This window comes from Ylistrum balloti, unplaced genomic scaffold (assembly GCF_031769215.1).
Source record: "Ylistrum balloti isolate Yb309-2 unplaced genomic scaffold, AGI_CSIRO_Ybal_v1 Utg369702, whole genome shotgun sequence".
Lineage (NCBI taxonomy): Eukaryota > Metazoa > Mollusca > Bivalvia > Pectinida > Pectinidae > Ylistrum > Ylistrum balloti.
The window spans coordinates 942,563-967,722 of record NW_026781932.1 but is presented as its reverse complement, the minus strand read 5'-3'; the positions used below and the strand labels follow the sequence as shown (position 1 = coordinate 967,722).

The 25,160-nt window shown below is 34.6% G+C and overlaps 1 protein-coding gene across 1 annotated transcript; it reads left to right on the top strand.

The window, feature by feature from the left end:
• Positions 1-24,113: 24,113 nt before the first annotated feature.
• LOC132565232 (uncharacterized) lies at positions 24,114-24,956 on the top strand. The gene has a single exon (XM_060229868.1). The coding sequence runs from the start codon at positions 24,114-24,116 to the stop codon at positions 24,954-24,956; it is 843 nt and encodes a 280-aa protein (XP_060085851.1).
• Positions 24,957-25,160: the final 204 nt, after the last annotated feature.

Genomic DNA, 25,160 nt, shown 5'->3' with positions numbered 1-25,160 from the left:
TTCCCCAGACAATTTATCAATTCATTGTATGGTTTTCTGTTTTTCCCTTAAACTAATCAGGCACTATCTTTTTATTTAAATTGGTTACCTGACACTGCGTCAGATACATATTTCAGTGACAGTTTGACCAGCTTTTACAATTGGAAACAAATGTAGACAGTTCAAACTTGTCTAGCACACTGTATTTGTAATTGTTGTTTCCTTGCTTACCGAACCTTCAGATAATTTCCTTTTTTGATAATCTTTTATCTAAAAATTAATGTCATTGTTTATTATTATCCATTTTGAATTGAGGTCTAACATATGGTTTGTTTTGGTCCATTCATCAAATTAAAAGTAATGTTTCCGGTTGACCTAATGTATCAACCCTTTTTTTTTTTTTTTTTTTTATAAATATTATAAATAATTTCTTCAGATGCCATTTTCAATGCTTCTGACATTTTTTTAAAAATGCTGATCGAACCTCCTGTTCCTGCAAACATACCTATTTCTGTTTTTGTGATGCTATTAACTTCTACATTTATATTGCACGTGCAAGATGTTCTGCTTACATGATATATAAAAGTGTGGCATCAGGGTATCCTTGCCTGCAGATCCCAAAATCTGAAAATGTTTTGAGGTAAAATCAATACATGTAAATGACATTTTTAGCAGCATCTAAATCTCAAAATTCTCTCAAAATTGATTGCTTTAAGGTATTAAGTACGCATCCAAAACCAATTTAACATTAAAACTCAAACATTGTGGGAGTAAATTTCTCATCAATTCAAAGCTGTTGAAATCGTTGAAAAATTTTCATAAAAAAATCAATCAACATGATTATACACCACCGCAACAAAGTAGGGGATATACCGGAATCAGTTTGTCTGTCTGTCTGTCTGTCTGTCTGTCTGTCTGTGTGGCTGTTCGTCCGTCTATAGAAAGATTTTTGTCCAGAATACTCCTACCATGTTTAGACGTACATGCAAGTTAGTTTTTTAAACCAAAACTAGATCACTAACCACATTTTGCCCAGACAATTAAACCCGGGAACCGTTTTCAATGAAAACACACAGGAATGTTTGGGACCATGTGTAGATGTGCATGCATGGTGTTTTTAACAGATGTTTATGTTGCTATGGTAACCAGGTCAGTATACACATGCTTTTGTTCAATGGCAGTAAATCATCAATCCTTTTATCAATTACAATAAGACTTTGACAAATGGTGTTATTTATCAATGCTAGAGTTTTTACTAAACATGTTGGAGACATCTGATTGGTCAGAATTCAAATATAGTTATCCAATTGTGGTGAAAATTGATATACAATGGTTTTGAAAGATACAATATCATTTTCAAATCTTCCGATGTCATTTGGTTGCTCTGGTATCAACATAAGTCCCATTAATAGACGGATCTTTTCAAGACTTTCTCTAGTGCTGAGGACCAATGAGACAAAACAGGAATGTTAGTTATCATGTGAAAATGTGCATGCAGGGATTTTTGTTTTGTTTTTGTTTTTTGAAGAAATTTGCATTGTCATGGTAACCAGATCATAAACACATGTTTTCATAGAAACTTGGACAAGCGGTTTAACTTATCAATGCCGCTAATTAGACACATCAGACGTTTCCAGAAAAAATACTTTGGAGACATGATGGTCGATTGGTCGAAATTGAGATATTACCCGATTAAAACATAAGGGTTTTGAGTAAAGGGAATTATAATGGTACTATTTCCTTAATCTTTGACGTCATGTGGTTTCTATGGTAACGACATTAGGCCCATGATTAGACGGAATTTTTCCAGATTGCTCCTAATGTTCAGGACAGATTTCAATGATATTACACAGGAATATTAGAACATTTGAAGATGTGCAAACGTGCATTAAGTTTTTTTACCACTATACACAGGTTTTCATATAAAGTGCCATACCTCTTATTCAATTTATTGATTCTATTTAAACTTGATCAAATGTTTAGCTAATTATAGCCTTTTAGAAAAAAAGATAGTTGCCATTTGATTGCCATCTTGTCCAAATTAAGGCCTCTTGGAGGAATCTTGTCCGAACAACCCTTCCGAAACAATCGTTGATTGGGGATCTGGGTGGTATTAGTCAACAATCCTGACGATAGTTCTAGTATCTTTTACAACTGCCAAATAGGCTTATATTAATCTCTTCTGTTGGCCTCAATGCAGGCGTGCAAGAAATATCAATGCGACACAACAACGTAGGCTGTCAATATTTTATATGATAGACTGATGTATCGTTAAATCCGAAGCGTTGTCCTCTCATATACAGTTTATGTTGGATTTTCAATTACGAGGATAGTCTTATTATTGTGATTCATCTAAGATATCGACATAAAAGCGCTCTAACATCTCCAGAACAACTAATCTGCTTGATATCCTACACATTGTTCATGGAAACTGATTTTCCTTTATGCATTTATGCAAAAAGATTTTTTTATATGATTTAGGTTTAACACTTCTGTCATCCGCTGGTCATTTTCCCCTTCCTTCGGATTGTTGCGAATTTACTGATTACTAGTACATGTATGTGGTAAATATGTCTAGCTCTGACCTCATCCGAGTTTGCGAATTCCACACGGGTCGGTTAAGCACGAGATATCGAAATGGAACACTGATCCATGTACTTATGTCTGCCGAAGGTCAGATTAAAGACAAAGGGTCATTACTTCATGACTTACTTTAACATATGACACAAGTCATATCCCATGACAACCATGACAAGGGAGTAATATAGTGTATTCTTACTTACTTAATGCAACTTGTAAAGGACGGAGTTCGTAGCATGCACCCACCTCCATATACTGTTGTCGGAAGCAAGTCCCCTAATAAAATAGTCATATTATTGACGTAAAAGATCAGATGCCCCGATCACGGTGTCTTTGATGTACTAGTTTAAATACAGTGGTAAATAAAACAGGCACTGTAGCGTGGGATGAAAGAAAAACCATGTCCCTACTGAATGCAGTGTATAAAAATACTATCACTTCATTAACTTTAATGATTACGTTTTACAGTAGATTAAACCCATAAGAAACGGAATAAACACATAATATTTACATGCGGAGATACGTGAAAGGTGATTTACAAAAAAATCTCCTACACATTTTTTAATCAGGAATAGCAACATTACAATAGGTTAATGTAAGCACCATCAGGGGTTTTACGAGCTGGAGATCAATCCTCTGTTATACGGACCAAAGCAACAATAACTACACACGTACGGCCAACAAGGCCAGCAAGGCCACATCAATTGTGACTGAGCAGTCGCCATAGTCTGTGCATCATATTGAAAATGAATATCACCAGCAGACGGGTAATAGCATAAATAAATGCGCTTGTCACACTGTTGAAATATCGATCAATAAACATGAATTTTGGCTTCTGGTATTGTTTTGAATCTAATTAATTCTCGTTTTTTTAAAAAATTGTTACAATTTATATTCAACAAATGAAAATTAGACAGGAATTAAATAAGCCATATTTGCTTGCTCAAGGTAATATTTCATTGGACATGAAATGATGAAATCTGGTTTTTGTTAATTAATGTTTCGTGTCTAACCATTCTCAAATCTAACTGAATTAAGTTTATTGCTATCTTCGGCATCAGACTCTTTAAAAATAAAATCTTTATGACCAACGGTTCCTAAATGAAGACAAATATTTGTTAAATCAACAATTTCCTTTGATTTATTGACAGAAACAGGACGCAAAGTTTGAGGTATCTTTTGTTTGTTAGCTTCCGTTTGTTAAATGATTGCTGTAAAGAAATTACAAGAGATCTGCGATAAAGAGTGAAAATGTCTACGTTGGAACAATATTGCAAATAATATTTTCAGTTTGCGATTGATGTCATCGTCTTTTTCTGATGTTATTTAGACCTTAATAATTCTTGTTTATTTCTCGATGAGGCGTGCAACAGTCCAAAACAGAATTCAAAACTCCCTTATTGAAAACATAGCACCATATTAATAATAAATAATACTGACAAAGATGCTGACATTGATCTCAGGCATCATATACTATAATTTTTACCGACATCAAACATAAATTACAGAGCTGAAAAATAGAGAAAAAATTTTCCTGATATAACTAGCATCGAGTGTAAACTGTAGCATCCATTTCACTGTATATTCCATGGATTTTATTTATGTTGAATGACTGGTGTGTGTGGTTATTGCCTAAACCTATTCCTTTAATTTTAGTCTCAGAAATTTCGCCGACAACAATTCATTGACAATGTTATCAGTATGAATTTGAAATACAGGACACAACTGACTCCTTTACAATAGTCGTTAATCCGCCAACATCATTTTCGGGAAGTGTTGCTAATGAATTATGCTTCTTCAGTCTAATTTTCTCTTTTTCAAGCCATCATTTCAATGTTCCCAACAATTGATAATGCCGGATCTGTAACTCTCATGATTAGCGTGAGATAAATGTTCCTGTTTACAAAATCCCAATTCAAAACCCAAAGTCAATGAAACGAATGCGATCTAACAATAAAAAGATTGAACGAAGAAAAGATTTACAAACACAAAAGAAGATGTCAAACGACAAAATAATATCAGAAGTTCCTGAAGGGAAGGCCTATTCTGCTTCAAAACAATACAGAGTGTCAAAATTTACTAGTAGTATTATGTTATTTCGGCCAATCTAGAATTTGCCCAGTCGCCTCCAAGCTTTCAGCTTTTTCGGAACTTTGCATTCATGACGAGTCCTAGAAACATGAAACAGCTGTGTGATGCAGTTTCCCTTGTCCATTTGGCTTTCTAGTATTTCATATTTTCAAAGACTCTATTCAAATGTATACCTTTTTTACAATCTTAGAGATTGCTGGTGGTAGAGACTGTAGGTGGACGTCTATGAAGTATGCACTAACCTGTATGTCTGGTTTTGTTCGAAGAGTTGGATGGGTCAAAATATACACATTTACTTGACAAAAATAATTAAATCATGCGCTAGTGCACCTCCAAGTTTTGGTTTTGAACTGAAATCGACCAGTTCCAGTATTCAACAGTAGCCTCGTAAGTTGCAACGTTCTATGCCCTCAGCGTCACTGCCGATACAGGGATCATGTGATGGTTGTAAAGGAAGAATACAGAGAATTATGTTATTTGGATCTACTGTATTTAATTGTTAATTGGCGTTGAACGATGGTTTTGGCGGTGTCTTTATACAATTTGTATAATCACTATAGTCATAATGATTTTTAATCCTATTTGTACAGTAATCGATGTTTCTGTGATTGCTAATGTTACTTGCTAATGTTTTCACTTTGTATAGATATGTATATAACTACGAACCCAGTATTTAGAATTTGTCAATAGTTACATTAACATTACAACATAATTGATGTTAAAGGGCATTGGTAGTATTAAAGTCTCCTATGCACCCAATTATTGGAAATTCATTATGCTATGTAAACAGATATTTCGATTAAAGTACCTCATTCCTCATTATACCCCACTTTAGAGGCGTACAATAACATGTCATGGAATAACACTCATAAGCTCCCAGGGAATATTTCATTTATCGAAAAAAAAAAAAAAACCATGACGATACACAACAGAAAAGAAATCAGGTTTCTTAGATATATAGGTTTAAACACGTTAGGGTTGTATATCTCTAATAGGTTTTATGTAAATATATCGGTTCTTTTATTATTAGATTTTATCTGGTGAGTTTACAAGTGTATCAAACAAAGAATTAGGCAAGTCAAAATAGGATTGCCTTGCTTTACAAATTAATCCTTGAGGATTCTCTCGCGTATATACAGATGATCCCATAAAGATACATATGTTCTCACAGTTCTAATGTGTCAGTTTAAGCTTCGGAATCGTCTAAATATGCGCGTGTATGAGTAATTGGACAAAAATAGCATCACAATTTGACGTATTTTAAATGAAGCTATTATGTTTAATTTTATGCACAGGTTATGTGTAATATTTGACACCAGCACATTTCAGGATTGTTTGTAACGTTATTGTTATTTAATGGACTTAGGATTTAGGTCAAACGTCAAATCTATTTCCTGAACTGCTTTATGATACATTGGTTCGGTGGGAAGATAAACCAACATTAACATATATCATCAATTTTAAGTTAACAATAGATAAACGTTATATTAATTATACCTTTTCATGATTCTCAATCCAATTCATGTTTTGCCCTTGTTTCATCGACTTAAGAGTTTCAATCTAAATTCAGTGAACATGTCGGTATCTTGTTTGTTGTTTTATTCAATAGCTTGAAACGAAATGAAAACGTGTTCTTCCGAAATTCACGAAATGTATTTTTGTTATGGTTCTAATTTCACGGAAGGATTTTTTCAGATTTGTTCAATTCCCTGAAAAAAGGAACAGGATCGCTTGAAGTTAAAGCTGTAATGAGATTTCTATTCTAAGATGTTAACTATATTAAACGAATGAGCGCTGACCTTTTCCCTGTCGAGAACGGGAATTCTGATTCAAAAGTGGCGTGATTTATCATTGATCCGTGCAAGTGGAGACCGACAATTATGGTATTTGTTTGCCTGCACAATACAGGACGTAAATAGACACAAAGACTCATATATCTGTACATTGAAACAACGTTAGAAATTTGATCACATTCTAAATCCCATAGTCCATAGTTTTCAATTATAAACTTTATCACATTTCTTCTGTTTCAAGTTGAGTGATATTGCACAACTCACTTCCGAAATAATATCATAGGATTTCATTCATTACGCTTAATACCTAGAATATAACATAAGCACGCATTCCAATATAAAGACATTAGGGATCATTTGATTAAGTTCCATCGATGGACGGATTGTCATATTTGGTGCGAGGAGCTGAGAGGGCTCCCATTTTTGTTGTAAAGGCTATGGTGTTGGTAATGAATCACTTGAAGAATACATTGCTAATCATCCTGAAGATTTCTGATATTACCTGATATTACAACAGGGTCAATCATCATCACTTAACTCACTGTATTATTGGGTGGGATCAAATATTCACAGCATTGTGGAGTCAAGGACACTTATACTTAATAATGACCTAATGCAATTGGCATTTCTTGTATCAGGATAATAAGCTGTTTACGCCAACGTAATAAGAAAGAGTAAATCATCCCGAAGTATGTCATTACCGACGCAGGAGAGTTCCTTATGTTCCAATCTAATTCGAACTCGATAAACAGTTGATTCCAAAGATAACAAGGCACACCTTTAGTACAGATGTAGTCAATATGTTTACGTTACGTCGAGCAGATTATTTCTATAAGTGGGATTCTTAGTGACTTAACATCATGGTTATTGAACTTTTTAATTAGCTTTAGAAGGTAAATTAACGCTGATAAGTACGTGATAAATTTTGGGATTCACTTGGTTTGAATTGGAGTTAAGGCTACTCCTAAATCCGCTGCATATAGATATATCCATTAACCATTATTGTTGCAATGTCCGATGACGTGTAGTCTATGACGGCTGACAGGTCACTTTATTTGCTTTCCCCCATTTTTTTTCATATTTTGTGAGTTGACACTATTGTATGTTAAAAATAATGTCAATACGTGATGAATCGAATTTACGGTAAATTTGCTACTAAACCCCAAATTGTACTACCCATTGTTTTACAACATGTCAAACAACATCGGTTATCATGACTTATAAAAAGGTGTGCTGTATTCAGGTAGGTGATTATGCGTCTAGTGATTGGAATAGACCTAATGCAATAGAAATACAGACAAAAATGGTAGTAGCTCTGTGATGTTAAAAGGTATATCACCGGCTCTCATTTTACGATGTGTAATTACTTCTTAATGCCATGGGGTACATCAAAAGTATCGAACATTTCCAAAACATGTATTTTCCTTTTTTCCGCAAATTTTGGGAAGAATGCTTTTTCAACATTTTTGTATTGTCTTTAACCAATCTCTTTGAAACGTAGTAGGCTTGAAATGAGATTGTGATCTTTTGAATAGTATTTAGATTCAACGATATTTTGAAAACTTATTGCCATTTGTTCTTTTAAGCATTTCAGTATTGTCCAGTTTTTTTCAGTTTCCCACTCATTTAATTAAAATTATGTATGCATTGAAATAAACAGCAATGCTTTTTTTCTTACGACAATTCTCTGGCATCACACGTGCAGATACTATTCCGCTTCGTGTGGTACATTTGTTGTACATGTGTTATGACATGCCATTTATAAGATTTTATAGCATCTGAACTTAAGTGACGATTTTCATGCTATTTACTGGTTATTATTTATTGACAATAAAAATACGCCATAGGATAATACATAACCCGTTTAGGTTTGTTGTGGACCCTGTTCTCATTTGGGAACATGACACTACTTGAAATGCTCAAAAAATTGCATGACGGGTTTCGTCGAGGATGCAAAAGACGCTTACCATTCCGGAACACCTGGTCTGATTCTCCTTGTAATGTTTCAGGGTGTACGTGCAAATCTTTTTTTTTCATATGTTGCCCTAGTTTCATTGAATTTGTTTTAGAATTGTGATTGCGTTAACATGTTGATAGAGTTATAGTTGTTCTTGATAATTGATGGTTTTCATGGTTCATTGTCACTACATGCTTGTTCGATAACACTGTTGATAATACTGTTATTTTATTTTCAGACCTGAAGAAATGGACAAACTTTCGATTATGATTGCATTGGCCTTCTGTTCCTTATTTGCTGTCATGGCAACTGCATATGGGGATTTCGGCTCTCATGACGATTTCGGTGACAACTCATTTGGAAAAGAAAACTTTCTGAAATGGAACTTTATGAATGACAGATTGAATAAAAGAGGGAATATGGCAACATTTCCAGGAAAAGGTTGGGCATTTGGTCCTGACAGGAATCGCTTTTTTAATTGGAGGTACTTATTACGAAGCCTGCCAAACACGAAACGTCAAATGAGCTCAGCTCCGCAAGGCTTTGAGGAATTTAACCCATTTAGTGGTTATTACAGCTTATATAATGACTGGAATAGTCCATTTGGAAAGAAAAGAGACCAGGAATAAATCAAATTTGAATAATGTTAAATGCTTTGCTGAATTGTTGTAATGGTAATGGTAATTTTTAATCTGCAAGAATTTATTTCATTATTATTTGAAACGCTAATGTATGTATGCTATTCTGTGGTTCAATGCAAACACAATGTTTATTAAATATTTTTCGTTTCAAAAGTCTTTATCGGTTCTTCCAGCACATGTAGGATACGTTCTTGCCAAAACTATTATTTTGAAATACTATGACCTAGTGACTGGATCTAGGCATATATCGCATTGGTAATACATCCCTACCAAGGATAGAAATTGATTGACATGGTAACTACATTCGAGTTTATTTATATCACGGATTAAACCTTGTTTAGATATTGCCCCTTTGAGAAACTCTTAACTTCAATGGTTCCATAAAATAAGCAAGTGAAAGAAAACCGATATTTCCAGCAGGATTATCTGGCAATACATGATTTTCTATAACAAAGAAAAACACAAGGTAAGACTTTTACAAACATATATACTTGTTCGTCATGAGAATGTTTAAAACCTACTCATCCAATGGACATTGCTCCCGCCCACCGCAAAGAAGGCTGGATCAGACCGACATCGACATGATAAAGAATACCAGATCACTTTAAAAAAAAAAACAGATTAACTTAATTTCCTTTAAAACCTTTATGGTCTAACAAGCAAGAAATTGCCCTTAAATTGTTATTTAACTAATCAATAAAACATTGAAATAATGAATACTGATTGGAATAATAGTTCATTCAATGAAAAGAGTATTGATTGAATTTAACACAAGCTGTATGAGAAACGGGATGATTTCAATTTCCCTATTGTGAAAATTCCATTTCTTGACAGCAATATATCTGCATCTCCATACTAAAGAGTTTACATGTCACAGTTGATTCGATATTTAAGGGTCTGTTCCCTTGATCAAGCTTTTCGTGCAAGAAGTCGTCTACTTACGGATACACTAGTAATACAGGGTTTCAAAAGATGCAGGTTGATCAAAATTATGGGGAAATTTGGTCGCCATTGTGATCTCAATGAGAATTTATTCTATCTAATTTGTGAGACATGAAGCTGGACGTGTTTGATGCCTGTTGTTTCCGTTGTTGTATACCATGTTCTCATATGAGAACGTGATTAAACTTACTTGGATTGACCAATGTTTACACAGCGGCTGTCAACGATGAAGCAGAAGACACTAACTCTTCCGGAACACCGGACCTTATTCTCCTTGTACTATTTCAGGAGTCTCCATTTAAATCCTTATTTTGTTCATATTTTGCCTTAGGTTTATGGAATTGGAGTTTGGATTATAATTATGTTGGAATGTAGTTTTTAAAATGTTTTTTGCATACCTCTGTTGAAAAATTTTGAAAATCCGATCGCATGGTGATATTTAGGCGTCCGTTCAACGTTTTGTTTCTAAGAATTGATATCACCTTTCAATGAGTCATTATGTACTGCATAGATCTATTGGATCATATGTGAACCTTGTCTCGGTTTTTACTTCCGGACAGCAAGCTTGTTGCCAGTAGCAAGTACGTCACCGGAGGTTTATGTTTTCACAAATCGTTAGTATAAGCGAATAATGAGTGCGCTTAGTTTTTAGATTTTGAAAGACTTACTAGGTTTGAGCACGATTCACTTCCTATTCTGCCGAAGGAACCATATCTATTGTCAAGTGGAACTCTCAGATAGTCTTGTTTTAGAAGAGGTTTCCAGTTAATGACGTAAAATACCAAATTAAAGTCATTATTTACGTTGATAACAGGGCTACTGTATTATTGAAGTCTACAAAAAATCTACCGTGTATACCTGTAAGATAGTCAAAGCGGGTTGATTGCCGTTTTTACTTAGGTATATCATTAGAATGTAACATCACATTTACTTATTCCGTAAAGATTTCTGTATTTACTGTCAAAAGACATTTGGAAGTGGTATCATGATCATGTGTACATGTCGCGAGAACTGATAGTGTTATCATCTGATCTTTTTGCAGATTCTCAAAACTCAGGGGAGGAAAATTGTTAATTATCGGTCTTATTCTGTGGTAAATTACAAATGAGTTTTCAATTAAGAGGTATGAATGGTAGCATCTTTGACTGTTTATATTACGCCGAGGAGTGGAACATTTCCTACAGTTTATGCTGAAGAAGCAGGAATATTACCGTTTAAAAAAGGAAAATTCACAATAGGGAAATTGAAGTCATCATAGAGACGGTTGGAAGCTGTTCCGCATTGTTTCGAAATAGGAAAAGGTTGCGGTAAGTGATTGATGAATATTGTCATGTCCTTGATTTCTGGTTGGCATATACGATGGAGATGATGGATAATGTCATTTAAAGGCAAAACAGTATTAATATGTCTATACGGGAAACTGAAGGGCAAGGACTTGCTAAGGCTATAATGACCTGATAAGCACCGTCTCGTATGAATTCTCACAGTTCTTAATTAAGACGTCGACGCTAAGTGTGGGCTTAGCATTTTGACATTTGTATAAATTCTACATACAAGTGTACCAGTTGCCGATGACGTTCCTATTGGAGTAGGCTGAATCAAATTACTTGAAATATTAAGAACAGATGCATACAAACAGGAAATGTTACTAGCAGGGAAATGCACGATACAACTATGTGTTACAATATGTGGTCTAAAATGCGAATATGAGTTGACACAAATAGATGACGATTTATCGGTACAAAGCAATTTCCTGACTGAAAAAGAGAGAAAAATATTTCGAATCCATATAGTTTAGCGACAGTGTAAACGTGAATAGATTCCTATTACAGCGTGTACTTTTAGGGTTTAACTGATGTCGATTGTCGGCTTTCCTCGCCGCGTTCTACCGATCTTGCTATGAGTCAATTAATTGCAACCTATCAAATCCACACATATGCTACGGTCATTAATGAAAGTGATATAAAGGTTGTTTTAGTACAACTGGTCAACGGTTCTTTCCTTCGTGATATAAATGTTGCGTTACAGAGACATTTTGATGTTCAGTACTAACTGAATCAAGCGTTCGGCAAAAGTTCACACTCATATTACACATAGGGAGTGGTAAAAATAACACAACTAAAAAATATTTCAATTACCAAATATGGACTATGCTTGAGTTTTAATGATTGATTTAGCTCATCAGATTTCCTTCATCTTTATACACGATTACCTGACCTTCTTAATATTGAATTTGTTAAATTCTTCAATAAGGTTAGATCACATTCAAGCTTTCGACATTAATTTCGATCAATTTTCACTTACCTCTTCGTCTCCCTAGCTACAAAAAAAGGCGAAAATATCAACATATCAATATGATTTTAATCCAAACTCAAATTCACTAAAACGAGTGCAAAATATGAACAAAAGAGACTCGTATAAAAAAAGTACAAGGATAATAAGACCAGATGTTTCATAATAGTAAGCGTCCTCTGCTTCATCGACGACAACCGCCATGTAAAGCGTGGCCAAACAATAAGTAATATCAGGTTTTTAAATGAGAACAAGGTATAAACAACGGAACCAAAATAAGAGGACGAAGTGGAGGATAGCGTTAGGAATCTGAGAAAAGGTTTGACAGGATACTTTCCCCAATACTTCTGAATTTTAACGCCAATACGTCTAATGTTGTTTATAGCGATACCCACCAAGCTACTCCAACCTGGCACAGGCTCTAGGTAGCAATGGCTGTTGACGGGTCGGTATGCCCATAACACACCATCAGAGACGACCTGGGATCTTTTTTACTTACTAAAATCTCCCTAAATCTTTCGGTCTCTAGTCGGCGCTGCAAGGGAGGCCAAGACATACAAGTCTAAAAACTTGAAGTTTCTACCTGCTGCTTTACGTAACCTGTAAAAGTCACGTTTTTATTCAAGCGAAAAATTGCTCAGTACACATGTTTTTGACATTGGTTACAAAATTATCATTGGGCTATTTTCAATTATTGGGCTAGTGTCAGTTAGGTTGAAATAAGTCAGAAAACCGTTTAAATGCACTGGACTCTTTTCATGTGGAGATTAACTGATAAAATCTTACATAGCATAGCTGTACCCATTTCCAGCAGAATGTGTGATTTTGCATTCTTTCCATCATCATTATAAGCAATTCATACTTAGTTTCCCACTATTTTCTATAGTCATGTTTTTTTTATTACGCTGGACATTGACTTGACCAAATTTATTCGGAATTTTAATGTCTCCCTTTGCTTTCAATATCAATTAAATGATTTATACCGTTCTTAATTTTCTTAGCAAACAAACAATAAATCTTTAAGACTACAGTAAATTGTAGCACTGATTAGCTCTGATAAAATATTATATAGGTCAGCTTTACAAAGGACGTCGGTATCATAAACTGTCTGATTATATAGAGAGAAGTGTTTAAAATTCATAACAATTTTGTTACTTAAAGTTAATTCTACTGTAATAACATCGCTGTTTTGTCAATTTTTGAACCTTCAAATCATCACCGCTTGCATTAAATGAAAAATTCTCTTGATACATACTGCAATTACACAGGCCTAGCAACAGCATTTTAACGTGAAAAAAGAATGCATTTTTTTGTTTGTCATTGCTGCAAGTTGTCAGGTATAAACAAATCGTTAAAATGTTTGTAATAACTAAACGAGATTGTATTTAAGCACAGAATAGTACATTATAGTCAAACTTCAATGATTAAAAACTTGAAAATGTATGTTCTACACATAAATTTGGTATTGTTTTTCATTTTCTGCAATATTTAACGTATCGAATAAAGTATTCTGCAATCAGTACAAGAGTTGGCGCTATTGTAAATACCGCTCATTCCTTAACTTTCCACTTAGAGTGGATGAATGCTCTGCCTAAGGCATGGATGAAATTAGAAAAAAAGGTAGCATGTGGTAATATCTTATATGTTTCTACTTACAAACTTATACGCACGTGCATTTCTTTACATATTGGCTCTATACCAACCAGATCGAATGTTAAAATACCTAATAGAAACCTGTATGTTCTTTCAAACTTTATCAATATGATATAGATAATGTATCTCCTCTAACCCACGTTGCTACTAATAAACATATATATCTTCTTTAAAACCTCACTTAAATTCTAATGGATGATGCCGATCCATCATAACTTCATCATTGGATCTCGTTGATGATATGAATATACATACATATTACTGCAAAAGCCATAGGGTGCGTATTCATATTTCTCACTGGTGCAAGTGAGAGCTATTTACTTCAATATATCACTAATAATGACGTGTTAGTTTTATTATGAATGACTGCGAATATTAAAGGCAAAGTGTTACAGGTTGTCCACTCACATAATTGGTTTGCCATTAAGCTAAATTGGTAGAATAGCACTTGTCGCAAACACATTTTGGTAACTATATCTAAAACGTTCCCACAAAACCACCATCATATTCGGAATAACATATTAATATTAACAAACTCTTAAATATCAAAATTGTATTAATCTAAGTGGAATAAAGGTGTATATGATACATGGCATGACTTTGATAACATCAATACCAATTAAACCCGAATACCAAAAGAAAAGATATATAACAATTCAGAAAAGAACAAATGGCAATTACTTTTCACAACTTTGTCATTTACGGGATCACAATTCATGTTGTCGTCTCAAACGAAACTGATTGACAACTGACTAAGGACTTATTTGGCAACACAAAAAATCCAAGAAATTAAAAAGGATAGGTTGAAAACTGAGGGAAGATATATCTGGGCAAAACAAAATTGAAAAAATAAGCAAGGCAATAACTCTCTCAAAAATTGTAAAATCACAATTTCAGTAGGAAAATATCATTTCATGTCATGGTTTTAATACCTAGCTAGCTTTAAGTTTCAGAGAGTTTGGTGAAATACCGTAGAAGGAGGTCTCGTACAAAATTACAATGCTAAAAAACAACGGGCATAAATTTCTTCAAAATTGTCGAATCGAATTACCGTGAAAGAAAAGTTTGAACGAAATAAAATGAAAACTGTGGGAGATGATCTTCCAAAGATTATCATAACTTCATCAACAAGGGATTGTACTTTTTCCCAATACCGTGGAATCAAACTCTCATTCATGAAAACACAACTTTATGAAATGGTGATTAAGTCTATCGAGTTTGAAAGAAATAGGTTAAACCAGAGAGAAGAGATCTCCGGACAAGATTAAAATTATGAAAAAAAAAACTATGAAAGTATAATAACTCTTCCAAATACAGTCTAATCAAAATGTCTTTTATGATGAAATAATCATGTCCTGGCGATTTTCATGTTAGAAAAAGATCGGTTGAAAACTCAGAGAGGAGATGTCCGGAAATGTAAAAGTAGAAAAAGTGTCAGATGGATAAATAGATATATATATTTTTGTTAATCTTCCCCTCTCCTCTGGTGATCATTGTTTAACAGCTCTGGAAATTAAAGAACCCCTTCAAAATGTATGCTAAGTGAGTGCATGTGTTTGTTGGTGGTTGCAATATGTTCGTGTAAGCCTTCTTGTGAAAGTGCGGGTCCGAGCAGACTTCATAAACATTAGGTGTATGTTGTAAGTCATCCTGTAGGGTCACATTTTCCACAAATATGCAAACAGTACTTAAATCATGCTTCTTATACTAAGTTAAAATTGCTTGGTAACCAATTACTTTCTATTAGGAATGTTTATTTGAAAGCCGTATCACTACTTTCAAATGGTCGTGTGATGAACCCTTTCATCAATACCTCATAAGGTGGAATTCATTGAAGATATCAAGCTATATATATATGTATTGTTTGTAAAAGTGCTTGACTTCCATCCAATTCATCGCCAAACCCCAATTTAATTGAAAGAATATCACACCTCTTGATTTGCATGAAAGATGATTTTTTAAAAACTTTTTGCAACATATTACCGATTAAAAGATGACAAATGTATTGATAGCACTTAGGAACACAAATGATTGAAAAACGACAACATAATTAGATAGTTCCAGCTATTTCACTGGTAAAGAGTGTGTGCGTTGGCTTGGATGGCAACTAGCTGAGCTGGTAAAGGAACTTTTTACATTGATTATTGTGAAAGTTCAGTTTACAAATACAGCATTTTAACCACCTTTCTGAACAATTTGATTACATAGGCGTAGCAGCACGTATTGACGCCAAAAAAAAAATTGCAATTTGGAATACGAAATTAGGAAATGGGGCGTGCTTTTGTGTAATTGCCAATGTACAAGTTTACGCCCTCTAATGTAGTACTGTCTAAGCAGAGACGCGACATGATAACGGCTGTGATTGTCTTATAACACAGGGCATCACTAAATTGTTTCACTTATTAGATCACACACTCAACATGACATAGATTAGGTAGGGCATATTTGATACAGCTAGACAAAATACAAAAAAATGTATCTGTAATTGGTGATACACAGTTTCTTTGGTTTGTATCGGTAAATAAAAAATATACCAAACCTTGACCTTTTTACTGTAATGGTTGTCAGGTCCTGGTTAAATTTGATTGCCTACAGAGAAACAAGCAAATGTGGGTGATATTATGCGACGGAAACAAACAAAAGAAATATAGACATGCGCTTCATGTTCTTTTGAAATTTGTTAAAAATTTGTTGAAAGTCATTTATTGCAGTTTCAGGAAAGTTCACCTCCCCATCAGTTTTTGAACATCTATTTCAACAAGTTTCGATATTCCTCAGTCTCCTAGGAGTCAACAGATGAGGATCCCTAGCATCACTGACGAGATCCAGATGCACGACAGGGACAGCGTTATCTACTCTGATCGTCTTTCCTTCCAGTAACAAATCATGCAGTAGGTTCTCTCCGGACAACTTTCGGAAGTTTTTTCTAGTTTATAATTACACAAACGGTGATCTTTCTGAGGACTTAGTTAGGGTGAACCTGGGGGCTTTCAACTCAATTACCACAGGTAATACATTCCGAAGTCTGTGTTTTCTTTTAACACCACAACGATTTCATTTACAATGTAAAAAAGGCTCGAAAAAGACTATCAGCATCAATACTACTATACATGTTAATGCCCCGCCCACGAATGATAAAAATAGACTTAAATCAGCCCATTTAGTGTAAATAATTGTCCAGTTACAGTTGATTACATTATCGAGTCGAAATTAAGTCTCTTGTAGCTCTACATAAAATGATAGGTATACAAGAATGATGGAAAGTAGTTTTGACAAAGGATTTGTTGAAAAACTAAACGATCTTGCAATATATATATTGTTTATATGGATTCGTTTGATGTTTAGGAATCCAGCTTAAATGGGGAAAGTCTGTATTATTATCATCAATAGGCAATCAAAATGATTGTTATACCGAATCATGATTAGTATTAGTAATTAATATTTCCTCTTTCGAAATATTGCATCATGTATAAGAGGGGTTCCCTTCGTTATCAAGCCAGCTTAGTTCTTTTTGTATACAGGAAATGTAATAATGCAGACAAAGATCAAGTTATTGTACATACTTGCATATATATCTTGAAGTGTTGAAGCTGACACGTGTTTCGTTTTCGTTTTAGATTTCAAGATGCTAATTCGTTAAGAAACATTAAACAAATAGTTTTAATCTACTCTGAAAGTGATGTTCTGCATGTTTGCGTTTCATCCATTCAACAGAATCCAAAATTATCTTGAAATTCATATTCCAGTTTACGGACAGGGTTACACAATATTTAGAACCCTTCATGAAAAACTCTCGTAGCTTAACATTTCAAAAATTGCTTAAATCAATTGTTATATGCCCAGCTGGCCATAGTTATAAGCAGAGGTAGAACCAGTTCTTATGTCATCTTCAATAAATGTTTGCAGCGTTTGTTTGAAGTTGTAAAGTTGGAATGCAATGAGTTTGGAATAACTAGTAATTTACAAGGGTTTTTCTGCTTTTGTTTTGTGCTGCTGTTTTGTTTCAAAGTTGCTATTCACTAATGTGCTTTTTGTTAGCTTGAACAGACATGTTGTGTAAAATATTGTAAACATGATATGCCAAACTTTTCCACAAGACGAAAGCTCAGCTAAGGGTCGAACATGAGTCATTAGGAAGGAAAAATATCTTGAGAAAAGAAAGAAGATATATCTAAAATTTAGTTACCTCTTACGATCATACAATGGGAGTAACAGGTATAATGCAAAACCCCAATCTGTCGTCGCGGATTTCGTTTATCAAAACTTTAAAAAAATTATAGACATGGAATGGTGTAGAAGAAATTCAAAGTTTAATATAGGGTGTTCTTTAGCTCTATATACAAAACAAGCCGATCAAAATGTCAGATACTGGTCCCAGAAGAATCTCGGACTCTCTGGAGCTGTCTTCATTAGTCGTTGACCCCCTCATATCCCATGGCGATTGTATTTTGTACTTGTGATGCCAAAATAACGCTCCATTAAGCAGCTATGATCGACACTAATAACGACGGCCAGTAATCACTGCAGGAACACTCGTGGAAACAGCTGCTTGCTTGATTAAGCCCGTTAGATAAATTGATATAATTAGGAAGGCGGTACCGATATCAGGGAATTGTCCACAAAATATCAAGCAGGACTGCGTTCACGCCACATGAATGTCCTTGACAGACTTTACTTATCAGCATTCTCATGTTATAAGGGTAACAGAGCGAAGAAGAGATTAACGATTCTGATATTTGTACGAAGAGAAACATTTTCCCCGTCAAACTTTTTTTCTTTGAAGGACAAAGGATAAAAAAAGACAACGAAAAAATGGTCATGAATGACAATCGTTAATTTGAGGGTGGCTGATAAGTGACATTCTTACATAAATCACCGATACGATAAGGCAGCTGCCAGAAAAGATGATATGAGCTCTATGTTAGCGTTTCTTCCTTTACTTGCGCGCGTAAAGTTCGTCCCAATGAGACAAGATTTGTGCTCTTTAAAAAATTGTTACTACATGTTACTGTATATTCGGCATAGCGGGACTGGTTTATTAATTGTAAATACAATGTGACCTGGCCCCACTTGAATAAAATATCTCAATTTAAGATTTCCTCAAGCCTATATTTTCCTCAGCTATTATCTCCTTGAAAATATCTTGTATGAAAATCCCTCAAGGAATTCCAGGACATCCTAGCCGATGCCTTCCTCCTGTTCCTTGAGAAAATTTTATACAAGCAGTTTTCGAGGAGATATCAGCTGAGGTAAATCTCGACTTTAGGAAATCTCAAGTTGAGATGTTTTATACAAGTGGGGCCAGGTGTCATGTCTTGCTGGATACTCTTGGCAGAGTACTTTTGTATTGTAATTTTATAAATTGGCATCTTAAAGAGCCTGTAAGAATCATGCACTTCCCACACATACAAAGTAAAACCATCCTTGAATTATCATATATATTAAAAAGAAAGCAATACAAATGTTCTTGTTGAAGTGTCTCTATGTAAAGAGTTCATTTGTTTAAAAACAACATCAAAGTGATATCAATATGGAAACATAATCATAATTTAAACTAAAATTCTATAAAACTAGGACAAAATATGAACAGAAGAAAAATTAACACGGAGACTCCTGAAAAAGTACAAGGATATTAAGACGACACCTGCCATGTAAACCTTGATCAGTCCAAGTATAGTTTGTCTGTAATTCACAGATTTGAGTTTGAAACTTCCAAACACACTTCTGCTGCATCTTAATAACGTATCGGGTACTATAATTATGTAGACACAGCATTAGTTATCTTGATTTTTTGGCTTCTGTTGGAAAAAATGTGTTCTGTAAGTTCTATATAAGGAGTTTATTTAGGGCGTGTTAAAACTTTTGATTAAATTCAGTTATAATGTATTTTTTCCTTTTGATTTCGTCTATAACATGAATCGATTTGAATGATTTCAGTGTAGTCTTTATTCAAAAGAAAGGCATTCACGTGACTTACACATTGATGGTCGTGAACAAGTAACGTATCAAGCATAACAGGTTTTTTTGATATATAATTTGGATATTACTGTTGTCTTAAATTGATGTCTCTAGAAGAGGGGAATAGGATTGGGATGTACGATATAAGTTATTTGACCTACGTAAACAGTATTGCTTTGGTTGCAAGATATATATAATTTGCGTATTAAATTGACATACCTTCCTGACAAAGAACTTAGCTAACGTATCTCACGTTTCAAAACTAGCTCAGCAAATAAACTAATTCCGCTGACATCTGACGCGTTCTAGCAAAACAATATTGGAATCGTGTGAGAAAGGCCCAACACAATCGATTTGAGTTCTGGGATCTTTATAACCAAACCAACTATTGCAAAATTGCCATTTAGAACATTCGATTGAAAAAAAGTCAGGCATGTTAATTGTGGCGGGGAAATTATCTTTTTAATCCTCAGTGTGAACCAGGAGTATTGGATTTAAATTATACAACAACGACACTGGATACCACCATCAGGAATAATTATCTATGACAGATAAAGATATAAATCAGTTGGTGATCCCAGGCTCATCGCTGGACACCTACCATCATCAAAGGAAATATTTCTAAGGTTAATAGATGTATGGCGGAAAAAACTCAAATGTCTTGCGGTATCTTAAAACGAGAAAACACCGGCATTTCAAATGAAATTTGAATCAAATTCGAAATCAATAAAACGGGACAAAGACGTTGTAAAAGGCAGTTTGTCCTTCGCCAGTAATACTTAGAATCTAAATATTGAAACCTATGAGGCGACTATGAAAAATACAAAGCGATCGTTTAATAATATAATATAATATAAACTATTTATTTCACAACAATTGCGAAACAAGTTATGTCAACTTATACTAATCACTCTTGTTGGCCCGGATGTAAGCACGCGAGGGGTTTTATTGTGGGAGGAAACCGGAGTACCCGGGGAAAATCCACGTGGCCGGGAAGGTGACCCCTTACCTTTTCACGTCCGTTCCAGGAATCGAACCCCGTTACCACTGCGCCACCCGACCACCCGATCGTTTAATTCATTGATCATACTCAAAATTCATCAACCATTTAAGTGAGACCTTATTAGTTGTTATTACCATCGATGTGTGTGGAATCCAATCCTTTTATTTACGATCTGATGTATATTCACATCTATTGATATTTGCATGAACTCTCCAGAGATTTTTTCTTTAATTTGTGACATCGGAATCAGCTTCCAGTCCTGGAATTTCGCTAAATGTCTTCTATGAAACAATATATGAATTACAACAATAAAACAACATTTGAATTCCAAATGTTAATTTTGGTTCCCACACATTAAGGCCAATACAATTAAAATTAACATTCTTTGGATCTTTCTGAAATTTTAATGCTCTTTTATTTTTGGGACCGATAAAAAATTAAATGGTCTACAGGTGTCCATCTTGGATTATGACACTGAAGTCTGGTATTGCTATTTCAATTGAAGCACGTGATGCATTTTGCTAAAATTTCGTCTCTTGGTTCACTGTACCAGATTTAAAAAGCTATTCAAAATGAAGTGAAAATGTATTTTTATTTCCAATGCAGACAGGTCGTGACCCTTAGAATGACATTTTCCAGCTTGTGAAAATCAAATATTGATTGCTTTCTCTCAGACGTTTGTGTTGCAATACAGTTACTTTTAAATTTTCATATTTAGTTTTTTGTTTTTGTTCATTGATGTGACGTGATTGACGTGAATGATTCATCTGATTTTACGAAGTTTTTCAGAAATAGATATAAGTACTGCTATTAATATGATTATTACCTGGCACACTCTGACTCGTTATAGATAGACAGTTACCACGTACTGGTACTGATACTACCCGTTGATAAATAACAAGCATGGTCATGAAGAAAGAGTAGGAGTTGCCTCTCTTGACTTGATAAACCTCAGCTGGATTTCTATAAAGGTTATTTTAAAGTTATGAATTCGTAATTAAAATATGTTGAACGATTTTAAACAGATAATATAATCATTTTTTTATGAAAAAGGAAAAATGCCACTTGTCTTTACTTTGTATTGCCTTCTATTCAGTTTAACGTGGGCGTTTATTTTGGAAGGTGAGATTTAAAAATGCCTGATCGCAATGATTTCTCAACTGCCAGGTAGATTATTATGAGAGGAAGTAATATAAACAATTCAAGATAACACTGTTTCCCTAAAAGGATATACAATGAACATTGGAAACATTGAAGCCAGGACAATCTGATTAACTCTACCACAAATACACTCTCAGAAATATAGGGGATTCATCATCTCATTTCGCCATAACACAAAAAGAGGTGTGATTTAAGAAACGAAATGGTGACGGCTATTTGATTAAAAACATTAAAAATAAGATAAATAAAATAAAATAAAAAAAACAACAACAAATATTTCTACTTTAATCACAGATGACCATTTTTTTCATTAAATTGGATATTTTTTATTGATAATTTCTCACATCTGCCAATCAAACATGACGTTTATGTTACGTAGTTATAGCATTATACAAGGGATAACATAGAGATCTTTGCACCCGTCATTGTTTGATCTTAGCCTGTCCTTTAGAAGTGGGATCCTTCCCAACTTCTTTTCTCATCTCTCTCTCATTTTCGTTTAATCCTATGAAATTTGAGAATTCCATTTAAAAAGTTGCAATAATAAACTCCAACTGCCAAATCAAAGATTGTCGTATGTTACTATTTTATTTTTATGACAATCAAAACATCAAAAGGACACAAGGGACCAAGGGTAACCTACATGTACTGATATAATGATCCATCTAGTACTTCTAAAGAAATAACGATAACAAACGGTCATTGTGATGCTTCACACTGGAAGCCATTTTATTTTCCCGATCAAAGTGGACACCTGTAGGCGCGTCATAATCAAAGTCCACCAGGATTGTCTACCACTTGCAACTTCGAAGATTGAACAAAAGACGCAGTAGTGATTAATAGACTTCAATACAAAACAAGGTTGATAAAATCATTGGGAAGTTTTACGGTTGTCATAGTGGTCTCATTTAGATATTTCTGTTGTTGTTTTTTTTTTCGATTTTAAGCTGAACGTGTTTGATGCGCGCTGTATACCTTGTTCTCATTTGAGAACATGACTTACTTACTTGGACTGACAAGGTTTATATGGCGGGTGTCGTTGATGAAACAGAAGACGCTTACTCTTCTTGAACACCAAAGATATTTCTGTTTTTTTGGTTTTTTTTAAGCTGGACGCGTTTACATGCCTTGTTCTCATTTAAGAACATACCATTAATTACTCAGATTGACCTTGCTTTGCATAAGGTTTGTCGTCTAGGAAGAAGACGGGGACTCTTCCGGAACACCTGGTCTTTTTCTGCTCGTAAATTTCCAGGAGCTTCCATGTAATTCTTTTGTTCATATTTTCCCTTAGTTTTATTGACAACGTGCGGTGAAAAATCGAAATTTCTATGTTGCGTGAAAGTTAGATAGAAGTTTTTATTTTGATTTTGTATTGTTTAACATCCTATCAATATTTTTTCCCACGAATGTCCACAGCAGGACATCCCATTCGTTATCAATATACTGACAACGGGTGAATGCGATGTACTTAGATTTTGATTTCGATTCCATAAAACGAATGTCTGGGCTACATAATCTGCATTCGCAGTGTTTTGTTATTGATTGATTTTGCTATAGAGCATTCTATAAATAACTATGTTTATCATCAGGAAATTGATAACTACGGTTGTGTAACTATCATATACTGTCCAATGAGTTACGTTCAGCGCGTGGCATTTCGTCAGTCAATGTAAGTTTATATGACGTCGATTCGAACTTTTATCTGATAATATCACAGACACGATTATTTACAAGCATTGTCAACTTTCATTGATTTAAAAGGTTACACTTGTCCCAGATATATTTCTTTTTCACAGATATACCGTATATGGAAACAGATTTTGTTCACAACTACAGCGATGTACTTAAAATGATAATGAATCAAACGTATCTAGAAAGATGTGTATCTATGTCTTTATACACAAAAGAAGCTCAATGCGAACTGGAGAGACGATAACACTCATATCAACATGTGTTGAAACATGTGCGTCAAATGATAGGCTCGCTGTACCAGTGATAGTCCTGGATTATGACAGGCAAGGGCACGAGACAATAGTTTACTCTGAAACAGAAGTACTACCATGATAAACAATGAAATGGAGGAGAGAAAACGATTCGGTAAGCTGGTGACAAAAGTAAAGGAAGTGCAAAGCAGTTCTCTATATTACCGGCGCTTGTCATGGCTTCTATTCGGGGCGGAGATGCCTATGTTAACGGGAGGCTGTTTTCTCGATGATGGAAGACTACTTTTAACGGATTATAACAACAAGAAGTTAATTCTGTTTGACGACAATTATAACTATATAAGACACATTCCAGTCGATGGATGGCCGTATGACGTCACCAAAGGTAGCGGACTTGGCGAGTTATACGTTGTGCTATGTAGAAATGTTGTCCTACGTTGTTTCCTTAATCACGAGGACTTAATAATACGAGACAGAATTCGAGTACCAGAAGACGTTAGATGCCTGTCGGTACTAGATAATGTGATATTCACAGGGTCAAGATCAGCTGTGTCGATAATATCATCGGACGGCGTTACCTTGGAGACCATTCCCAAGGCTGGCGGTAACACTTATCTAGCAACGTCAACGCTACAGCGGACGTTCTTTCATAAAGATGGTGACAACATTTTGTGCAGGACGCTTGATGGAAATGAATTGTTTCGGTATGAAGATAGCCACCTTGTTGATCCCAGAGGTATGTGTTTGGATCACGATGGCAATTTGTACGTGTGCGGTTACAAGTCCCACAACCTGATTCAGATCTCTCACGACGGACAGAAGGGCAGGGTAGTGCTGAACAGACTTCACAAAATATCGCGACCAATGGCCATTGTGTTTCACCCGAACAAACAACAGTTTATTGTGACGTCATATGGTGAGGATATAGCTTTTGAGGTATACCAGGTCAGTTGTTTGTGACGTCAGCAAAATACTTCTATTACACAGCAAAATTTATTCCATCTGAAATAATGGAATGTTCTAGAAAACAAACTACTACTCAAGAGAAACCATTTTTTTCATCATCTTATTACGAATATTTACATTTTGCATAAAACATTCAAAAGTCTTGCCTCATTAAAGCATATGGTGAACTATTGAAATACATTTGATAAGTGTAGGAAT